Below are 11032 nucleotides of genomic sequence, written 5' to 3'. Positions count from 1 at the left end.
CAGTTATGTTCCTTTAGAGGCTCATAGACAGGTGTCGACTCATGTATAGTTTGGTAGGCCTTGTCGGCTGGTTTTTGTTGTATAGTCTCTCATGGTAGCGTGGTAGCTCGTACCTTATATATAGTTTCTTGATTGTCTAGTCATCCCATGTTATGTATGTTCATGCCATCATATTTTATTGTTGGTTGTCCACGACCCATGTCTACCATTTATATTGATCTCGTCAGCCCTAAAAGATAATAAAGAAGGTTAGATAAAATGTATGTTGGTGCTCGGTAAGTATGGCCGGGTGCTAGTCATGGCCCTCCAGTTTGGGTCGTGACACACACGATGACAGATTTGTTGATTATGAAAAATGCAGGTGCCTCTGCTTCACGATTCAAGGCTAAGCTGAACAAACAAACAAGACAGTAGATACTTAGAAGACCATGTCAATTCACACATAAAAGAATCTGATCTGGTTAAAAACATGCTTGTTTCAGCAAGAATTATGTCCGAAAGACTGGTTAATGACACATTGCATCCATATTCAACGACTAAATGAAGAGCTAAATTCATATTACTGAGGATTACATTTAACTTAAACTAAGAAAATCTATTATTACAAAAAGAAGTGACATGATCTGTACTCCGACGTCTTTTAACATTTGAACCTAGACATGCCTTGGGCAGGGGCAGAGCTAGAGTGCCGGGAGCAGGTTCGACCAAACCCATTAGCTTTGGTTCGAACCCTGTATTTGTCTTAAATTTTTTATTGAATATGTATAAATTACTAATCTAGAACCCAGTAACTTCAAATTATTAGAATCCCGAACCCCTAAGATTGAAATCCTGCTCCGCCTCTAGCCTTAGCAACTCGAGAATTACTGGAAGTTCTTGAAGGGATATTTTGCCCTAGCTTTGCAGTATCTGAAATTCTTGGTTCAAAGTTTCACTGGTTCTTTTTTTTTTTACAAAATTTTACACAAAGTTCTTAAAGGTCTTTTAACTTCCAGCTTCCTTCTGCACTAGTCAAATTTCGATCTCCCATCAATTCTACTTCGCTCATGGCCAGTGGACTAGGAACCAATTTCAGTCATTTCAAGGTAAGGTTCTTTTTCTTCCACCGAATGACAGAATGCGCAGGAGATAGAAGCACTGTATAACACATTTTGCAACTGGAAGACACATTTGGCAGTTTTAGCACCTGAATTATAAGAAGATGACTCACTCTTCTTGAGCACTTTCACTATGCAAGGTTACCCACATTGCTAAAAAGAACAAAAGAATAAGGGTGTAAAGAATTGCTAGTTGCGTCGAAGAATTAACTGGTATTTTCTATCTGGCATCTAATACTGTTATGGTGATCTCATTTCCTGTACTGTGTGTATATTGACTAGATGAGAATTCATTATCTGGTGCATTTGCTTCTACGTAGAAACCTGGCTGTTTAGGCGGTGGCAGTTCACCTTCATTGTTTAACATCATCAACACAGAAGACATACTTGGACGATCTTCTGGACAGTGTTGTACGCATAATAGACCAACATGGATTGATCGTATTACTTCAGGTGTAGAACGAACATCAATTGGGAAATCCCCCAGTAATTCCATTGATCTACCTTCTTTATAGAGTTTCCAAGCCTGTAGAATTTAAAATCGTGTTAGTATGACTAGCTTTGCGAGCTATTTATTGATGGACAACAAAAAATGCAACCCTTACGTGTCCAAGGAGGTTAAGGTTATGGTCCGGATGAGAGAATCTTCTGTTCCCTTTCCCACTCACAATTTCCAGCACTAAGACACCATAGCTAAATACATCTGACTTTACTGAGTAGACCCCATGCACAGCATACTCCGGTGAGAGGTAGCCACTGCATAAAATATATGCAGAAAATAGCATTATCAATAGGAAAACGTACTATGATAATCTCAAGGTTCTTCTATTCCAGTTTTCAACTACTCAGTAAAAAATCATGTTGAGATTCTTACTATGTTCCAACTACTCGGTGTGTCTTGGCTCCAAACTTATCGTCTTCACAACTTTTTGCTATGCCAAAGTCTGATATCTTTGGATTCATGTCATTGTCTAGTAAAATATTGTTAGCTTTCAGGTCCCTGTGAATGATCCTCAACTGAGAATCTTGATGCAGATACATAAGCCCCCGAGCTATCCCGTTGATGATGTGAAAGCGCTTAGGCCAGTCTAACACCCTGCTTCCTGTGTCATCTGCCAAAAGTTTCATAATTGGATCACTAATACACACCAATCAGGTAAAAATGAGAGTGGCATTAAAACATCAAACTCTTCCGTTATTGGTAAAAAGAAAAACATAATTTTGGTCCTTCGGCTCATCTAAATCTTAGTTCACAGTTCTCTTACACTATTTTTCCTGCTAGATGCGGATTAAAAGGGAAGAAGATCAGGTACTCATATAGGGCATCGTTTAACTGAAGTGCAAATATTACGCAAAATATTGGTCTTAGAAATCCTTACCGAATATAAATGAATCAAGACTTCCATTTGGCATGTACTCATAGATCAACATTTTTTCTTCTCCTTCAATGCAGCATCCAAGAATCTTCACCAGATTTCTATGCTGAAGTTTCACTATATACATCACTTCATTCTTGAACTCGTCTTGTCCTTGTGTGGAAGTCTTAGATAGCCGCTTCACAGCTATTTCCTGTCCTTGTTCAAGCATGCCCTAAACATCAAATCTCTGCACGTTAAACTTTTTCAATACCTAACATGAAAGTGAAAACCATGCAAGACTGTTGTATGCTTCCAAGTAAAAGGTAGAAGCACCAAATTTGAAGAATTGAGCAATCATAATAAATCCAATCAAGTTCAGCTGTTGTTCGTAAAACTCCTCCAACACATCTTAATTGCACTATATTTCTCTTACCAAATTAGGTTAAATTTGGGCGGACTAAGCAAATTATATATCCTCCAAAACCATAAAGTTGTTAAGCCATTCCTCTTATTAGATATTAATCAGCACATATTAGAAGACACGTTTTCAGAAACTTTTGGACTGACTCTGAAACATTTTGGATATTTTGAAGTACATGAATCAAAAGATCTTCCACTAAACCCCCTGTCCTCCATTTGTTGATGAATTAGCATAAATGCTCTCTTTGCTCTCCAAATGTCCCATTTGGTAGAACAAACCTTTTATTTTCAGTCACCTTATATCGAAAAAATCTAAAGTTACAGTCAGTCTTCCAGATTCTTGATATGCTCTATTATGTGGGCCGTTAATTGCATACCTCTACCTCCACAAAAGGTAGGGGTAAGGTCGGCATACACACTACTCTCCTCAAACCCCACTTTGTGGGATTACACTGGGTATGTTGTTGTTGCTGTTGTTGTTAATTGCTTATATCATGTACAAAACTGCAAAGCTATAAGTGGTTACCTTGTAAACAGGTCCATAGCCACCCTCTCCTATTTTGCTCTCCTCTGAAAAGTTGTTCGTAGATTTAGCTATCGTAGATAAGTCAAACAGTGGTAACTCAAATTCTTCACTGCGGTTTCCATTGTGGTAATCCATCTTGTAATTGCCATTGCACCCCCAAAATCCTGCCAAATACCAATATACCGGATTCGAATTCAGTTTTGCAAATACTAGACAAGGAGGATATTTCATTTCACTTTTAATTGATTTTGAATTCCTCTACAATATTTCATTTCACTTCTAATTGAGTTTGAATTCCTCTACTATTTCAAATTCCAAACAAAATGACCAGTTGACGTTACCTTTCTTTTTCTCTGAAGCTCGCTTCCTTCTTCTGAGGAAGAACACTAGGCTTAGGAATATCAGAACCGTACCAGCTGATAATGGGACAATCCAGGCAAGAAGTTTTCCTTTGTGTCCATTTGATTTATCCTGATTAGCTGCAAGTATTCAATCCAAGTATAGGTTAATCAGTCCGACTTTTTCCATCAGCTGGTAAGAGAGGATTACATTATGGAGTTATCAAGGTTCTGCAAGATGCTATTAGTTTGGAACTGCAAAAGTAAAAAGGATGCGGCAACTGATTTTAAACAATGATTACCGCAACCTTTAAAAGCAGTGCAAGTCTAATACTGTCAATGTGCTTTTTCCCAAGTATAAAGCTCTTTAAATTGTCCAGATATGATGTTCACAGGTTCAGCATTAAATTCATTCTAAATCATGTTTTCTTGTACCAGTGACTAAAGTTCATGGTCTTTGTTCTGTTAAATAGTGTATTAAAGTACATCATGTTTATAATCATTGTCACTGTTCCGAATGTAAATTCAGATATGCTTTTATCCAGGGTCCCTGCAACTCATACATTTTACTAAAAAGGCAGCTCGGTGCACTAAGCTCCTGCTATGTGCAAGGTTTGGGGAAGGGCTGGACCACAAGGGTCTATTGTACACAACCTTAACCTGCATTCACGGCTCGAACCCCTGACCTCCTGGTCATATGACAGCAACTTTACCGGTTACGCCAAGGCTCTCCTTCCAACTCATACATTTTACTGTCTTTAAGAAATCAATCACAAACTATAATCACTCTTTTTTCAGCAATAAACTTACCTAATTCAGAAGCAGCCATTCTAATGTAGATATCTTGCCCTTCGTTGGCTAGCTGTCGAATGTCAAGCAGATCTTCAAACCAAAGTAAGCAGCCACTTCCTCCATTGCGTATGTCAAGATTCGAGTAAGCCATACAAGAGCAGTTCTTCAAGCAAATATTCTTACACTCCTCAAGGTTCATACTCGCATTGAACCACGAATTCAGTGTGTCTGGTAACTTGAGTTTCGAATACTTCAAAAACACATCTCCCTTGAGGCAATTCAGTTCAGTACTCCTAACACACCCACTTGACCAATCCGCTTTCTTCCAATCTTCAGGAATTTTAGGCATAAACTTATCTAAACATCCACACACCGGAGAATTCAGACTGTTACAACTACCATATCCACCACATAACCTATAAGTATCACAATTATCTGTTGGTAGTGAAAGGTAAAGTGCCCAACATTTATTCCTATCGCCCCAAGTCCAACGTTGCACTGCACCATTCTGATTCAATGTAAACCTTGTAACAACTGAAGCTAAAAGCTGATAACTAAAATACACCTCTTTCTTAGTTGAAAACACACCAAATGTATAAAATTGACTTTCTCTTGAGTTTGTTGCCCCACTAAACCTTAATCCATTCCATGGTCCAGACTTGTAAATAACATTTGACCCTTTCTTCAAAATATTTTGTGGATAACCAGAAGGATCACAATGATATGTATAATCACCCGGAGCAGGATCCTCCTCATTTTTCCAAGATGACAAGTATATTTCTTTACCAGTTACAAAATTAAACCCAATTTTCATACCAGGTAAAAGGGTATCAGTAGGATAATCAAAACTCTGCCAAAGAAAACTTCCAACTTTATCATCATCAACATCAGCTTCTTTAACAACAAGATTTCCAGAATTAAGCAACTTTGCAATAGGATTTTGCACAGATCTTGAGGTATTAGTTGACCATACGATGTGGTTAGTCTCATTAACTATTACAATTACTCCTGGCTTAATAACTTTTACTGTACCTGATGTATTACTTAAAGGAGCTTCTCTATTGGCAACCCACACAACTGTAGTAACAGAAATATTCTTATACCAAATACCAAAATACCGAAACTTAGAATTACCTGGACTGAAGAACCCCATTTCGAAACTTCCACCAGATGAACTAATATTGAGTTCCCCATCTTTGAGAAATTGAGTTGTTGTTATAGTATCTGTAGCACCTAAAATTTGATAAATAGAAAATAAACAGAGGAGGAAGAAGAGTTTAAAACCTTCGTTTGATGTTGCCTTCATTCTTTGAAAGCTAAATAAATGCTGCTGCTATATTTTGTTTCTGTTGTAACATCCAAATTTGGAAATTTTCCATTTTTGGAGCAGAATAAAAACTTGTTAAATTATTAACTGCAGGTTTGGTCGTCGAGTTGCCAAATTGGCCATCAGAGGAAAAGTCTTTAAGTAGTCGCAGACGTTTAGTCGTCAAATGATGCTTGCATCTTCACACTTTACTTTCTTCATTTTTAAATTGTGAAATGCTGAAATTTGACACACATTTTTGAAATAATCAGTTCAAGTCAAAAGTGTTTGGTTTATTTAAAAAGTACTTAAACCAACCAAACCAGATATTAATGCAAATTTTATCAGTTTTGCTTTTTGTCAATTTTTTTAAGTTTTTGAGATCATTATGACTCTCTTGGGTTTATTCGCTGTTGGAATAAACACGATGTTGTTGCCAAAAAGATCTTATAATCTGTTTGGCCGAGTTTCGAAAATTAGCTTATTTTATAAATATTTTTTTCAAAAGTAATTTTGGTAAGAAACAGTTTGTATTTGATTGATTAATTTGAAAATCACTTTTGAGCAGATTAGAGTTTGACCAAGTTTTTAAAAAATGTTTTTAAGTGTATTTTTCTCAAAAGTGTTTTTCACAAAAAGTATTTTTGGGGAGAAGCTATTTTTTTCTGTTTTTCGAAAACTGCCTTTGCTTCTCCTCAAAAATGAATTTTTTTCTTCTAAAAGCTTGGCCAAACACTTCAACTTTGAAAAGAAAAAAAAGATGCTTATAGGTTTGAAGAAGCTTGGCCAAACAAACTATTAATCAAGTGACTTATAGTTATTTTTCTACCTAAAACTTACTACTCCCTCCGTTTTCATATTAAATAAGGTACTTTCCTTTTAGTTTGTTCCATAATAAATGACACATTTCTAAATTTGAAAATAATTTAACTTTAAACTCCTCATTTTATCCATTTTATCCTTAATGAGAAGCTTTTATAACCACACAAAAGTCATGATCCCACAAAGCTTTTACCCCTTAAGCTTTTAAGACCACAAATTTCAAAAGTATTTCTTTTTTTCCTTAAACTCCGTGCCGAGTCAAACTACCTCATTTAATTTGAAACGGAGGGAGTATTATTTACTTTTTGTTTCAGCGCAAAACTTATTACTACTACACATTGATGGCCGTGATAGGCAATACGTAATGGCTATCTCATTTGTTGTCCTTTCTACATTGTTTGTGTTGTGTTTTATCTTTAATGGGTGTGAATGGAAAATAAAGAGGCACTTTTTGGGTTGCACCTCTTCATACAATTAAAATAGTATGTGCTAGCCAGTTTTCGGACCGGTCATTCAAAAATAGCCAGCGTTTGTCAAGTCATTGAAAAATAGCCACTCTTTTGCTGCAACAGAGATCGGTCCAGCATAATATACTGGAGTACGATGCACGTGTATATGAACTTCCAGTATATTATGCTGGCGAAATGGCTTCGTGGCCACTTAAAGTTGTACATGATTTTGAAGCCGATATATAAACTTTTGATTTTCCCATTTTAGCACCTCAACTCAACCAATTGAGTATAAATGAACCCTTTCGTCAGAGCGTGAAGCTCAATTTCCTGACAGGAAGAACACGTCAAATTCTAAGACCATTTATTATTTTACATGTGTCAGTTGTGGGTTCGTTTTCTTAAACTAATTTATCAAATTTTTTTTCTTATTTTACTTCTTTCACTATTTCTTCTACAACTTTTAGCGTTATAGTCTGAGAAAAAAATCCCAGCCATAACCTGACCACATGCCTCAATCAACCATGAACTTCCATAAAATCCATTCCATCTTTCACTTTTAATAAAGTCCATAGAATTCATACTCCAAGTCAAAGAGTCAATGAGGCACCTGTTGAAATTCCATCAAGGCATCAAGAGTGTCGGCGAGGCTATGTCCAAGAAGGACATGAATGGTGAAATCAGAAAGAAAGAGAAGTCGGACTCCGTAAGTGGGATTTTCCGGCTAAAACTCGATAATTTTCCGATGGTCTTTCTCTTTTCTCTACCTATCTTCTAGTCTGAGATGGATACAAAAAAAAAAAGAAAAAAAGAGGGAGTTAATGTGAGAGAAAGCATTGACAGAATGTTTTTGACAAAATTCATTGCTTTTCTTTATTTTTCACTACGCTGGGGAAGTGGGGAAAGATTGGAGTGGAGGAGAAAGAAAAGAAGGGGAAGGTGTGAGGGTAGACGATAATGGGGAAAGGGGAAAATTAAGAAACAGGAAGAGGTTAGGGGAATAATGGTATTACTGATTTGGGGTGGGGTAAAGTGGGGTGGGGGCTTATTTTCTTTCTTTTTCATTTGCAATTTTTTTTATTTTAGATTTTTTAAAATAAAAATAATTGTAGTCACGCGCCTAATATACGTGACTTGCACACTCTTTGTCCACATCACTTCTTCCATGCCACATGTGCATGGTCAACAGTCAAATAGGTTTATTAGTTACCAAATACGAGAGTTTGAGTGTTCAAATGGGAACGATGTAAGTTTGTGTATCGGCTTTACAAATGAGAGCAAGTTTAAGTGGCCGGAAGGCCATTTCGCCTATTATGCTGGACCAGTATACTTTGCTAGTATAATATACTGGAGTTCCAGTATACTTTGCTGGAAATCCAGTATAATGTGCTGGAGTTCCAGCAAAGTATACTCCAACTCTAAACTCCAGTATAATATACTGGAGACCCAGTATACTTTGCTGGAACTCCAGTATAATGTACTGGAGTTCCAGCAAAGCATATTAAAACTCCAGTATATTATACTGGAGTTTCAACATATTATATTGGAATTCCAGTATATTATGCTGGAGTATTTTCCGGATTTTGAATAGTGTTTTTGTTCAGATTTATCTTTACATGAAAAGTAGCTAAATTTCGATGACTTTTGAAACTATGGCTATTTTTGAATGACCACTTGTAAATCTGGCTATTTTTGAATTTCTCCCCTCCATACACCCCTTTGTCTATAAATTTAGAGGCTTGGCCTTAATTTTTATACATGGAAAATCTGAAAACTTCACCCCTCTTTTCTACATTGTTGCATTGTTTTTCAAATAAATAAAGTGTCAAGTGTGATTTGCTCCGTTTGTTGAATTCGCTGAAGTTTTGTGATTTGTAGTGCCGCTATCACAGAATAGTTATTCCGTTCTATCGTGGGAGGAATTAATCCATAACCTTGGGCAACAGTGAGGGGATTAAATTCCTTAAGGGCACATTGTGAATTCAGTGGGTCCGAAATTATTACGATTTATTTATTGAACTAACTTTTGTTTGTTTCTCTGATTTTAAACACAGTAATACCAATGCTGTAAAGATTGCTTTTTTGAAAATTTATTATTAATAAAGCCGCAAGCCCACCCCTACGACCCAAAATCGAGAATCAAAGCGGCTCATAATAACGTACCAAAAAGAAAATATGAGAAATTCATATTCTCCGAAAGACAAAAGGTATCATGCTAACCATCGAGCAATTAGATTGTTTGTGATTAGCATAGCTTCGGTGTGTTTAGATTGTCCTTTTTAAAAAAAGTTTTTTTAATACTAAATTCAAATCAAATATTTTTAATGTAACATCAAACTAAACCAAACTAAATAATCAATCAATTTATTGAGTGAGTTTAGTTCTACTTTATATACCACATGTTTTTCCGTTTCCTTTGATTTGAATGCTTCTAGTTGGAGTTAATTCTGAATCAAGCCTAAAATGTCGAACAAATTACTATACTATTACGTTATTACTCGGTAGCGCGTATAATGTCTTTCCCAGATGGGCATGATTTCATGATAGGAATGAGGAGGAAGGAATAAATTGCTGTACTGAATACACACAAACAGATGGAAATGAAGGAGAAGAGAGATAGGATAAGAAAACAAAATTTCTGAAATTCTTTATTGGCGTCTAAGGTGACGTGACTATTTTATCTTTTGTGGATTACAAGTTTCTCCATACTGTCATCTTGACCACCCCAACCCATAATGTCTTCTTACGCGCAACGACTACAATGTATTTCAATTATATTTGTTCGCACATTGTATTTATTCGTGCAACGAATACAACTAAGGCGAAATATAGAAATACCGAAAAATAAAATGTTCTTGTTGAGAGTCAAACTCAAGACCTCCGATGAGTAAGCAGGTGCTCTAACCAACTTAGCTACGAGAGCTTATTGCTCTCTTATTTTAGTTCAAAAGAACTCTTATTTCAAGGATTTGCTATAAAATTCAAATATAGCTACGAATAGTAAATTTGCCGAAAGTATAACTACGAATGATAAATACAGTGTAAATGTTTGATATGTCCACGTAATTTTTCCTGCCTATTAGTGGTATCAAATAATCAAATTATGTTAGAGAAGTAAGCACAGAAAGATGTATCATGTGATGCCATAATATATATTAATAGGAGTGAACAAGAAAAGGACCGATGCATCCCATGTGAATGACAACTTAACGAGTAATTTGTAATCATATAAATGAAGCAATTTGGTGATATATAGTGTAATTTGATACTTGTACAGTTGTACTAGTGAAAAAGTGCACGTAAATTAATCTGAATATTACCAATTTAATCATTGGCTATCTTGGATTTAGCTCCCTCCACTTCCTCCATTAGGATGCTTAAATAAGCAACAACTATCTGTTTTGTCAATCAGTTGTCCAGATCTAATTATCTTAACAACTTATCTAATTATTATAATAAACAGATAATTAGTTAGCTTCCTGCAAAGAATTTCATACAAGGACTCTCATTCGACTGGAAAGTTATGGTAATACTGTTGCTGTATTTCTAAACTTCTCCTTTGCTGCCTTTATTATAAATTTACTATTGAAAGAATAAAAACGTCGACCAAATTGAGATAAGGCATAAAAAAATTGGGATACGGCAAAGTGTTACAATTTGAACTAATGATTGATTTCTTTTTGCCAGGTATTACGGGATTCTCATTTAACTAACTTTAGCTAGTTGGACACTTGTGTTTGGAATGTTGCTTGAATTAAACGTATTTTCAATAGGGTGGATATCAGTCCACGTGGAAAGTGATCAAAGTGTTTACTGTAAACTCCACTGTGTTAAAACATAAATAATAAAACTGTTAGAAGAAACAGAAAATTTGTAAACGATAAGAAATATTCCGAGTCCACAATTTCCTTGTGTGTCCTTAAG

The 11032-nt window shown here is 35.8% G+C and overlaps 1 protein-coding gene across 1 annotated transcript; it reads right to left on the bottom strand.

Moving 5' to 3' along the window:
* Positions 1 to 453: 453 nt before the first annotated feature.
* On the bottom strand, positions 454 to 6070 carry LOC109216493 (G-type lectin S-receptor-like serine/threonine-protein kinase At4g27290). The gene is made up of 7 exons (XM_019380655.1): positions 4550 to 6070; positions 3743 to 3880; positions 3402 to 3565; positions 2477 to 2687; positions 1972 to 2209; positions 1703 to 1853; positions 454 to 1623 (listed from the first exon to the last, which is right to left on the bottom strand). Exons 1-7 carry the CDS (start codon positions 5835 to 5837, stop codon positions 1318 to 1320), a joined length of 2496 nt encoding a protein of 831 aa, XP_019236200.1. The 5' UTR covers positions 5838 to 6070; the 3' UTR covers positions 454 to 1317.
* Between the last annotated feature and the right edge of the window lie 4962 nt (positions 6071 to 11032).

Source organism: Nicotiana attenuata, unplaced genomic scaffold (genome assembly GCF_001879085.1).
Source record: "Nicotiana attenuata strain UT unplaced genomic scaffold, NIATTr2, whole genome shotgun sequence".
Taxonomy (NCBI): Eukaryota; Viridiplantae; Streptophyta; class Magnoliopsida; order Solanales; family Solanaceae; genus Nicotiana; species Nicotiana attenuata.
Note: the sequence above shows the minus strand (reverse complement) of the source record. Positions and strands in the feature narration are given on the sequence as shown.

Bases quoted from the DNA above. Each gene is read 5' to 3' on its own strand.
- LOC109216493 (XM_019380655.1), bottom strand. From the start codon at position 5,837: ATGAAGGCAACATCAAACGAAGGTTTTAAACTCTTCTTCCTCCTCTGT. The intron at 3,566-3,742 runs GTAACGTCAACT...GGTATTTGGCAG, and splicing joins AGCTTCAGAGAAAAAGAAAG to GATTTTGGGGGTGCAATGGC. The intron at 1,624-1,702 runs GTAAGGGTTGCA...TAAATTCTACAG, and splicing joins ACCTTAACCTCCTTGGACAC to GCTTGGAAACTCTATAAAGA.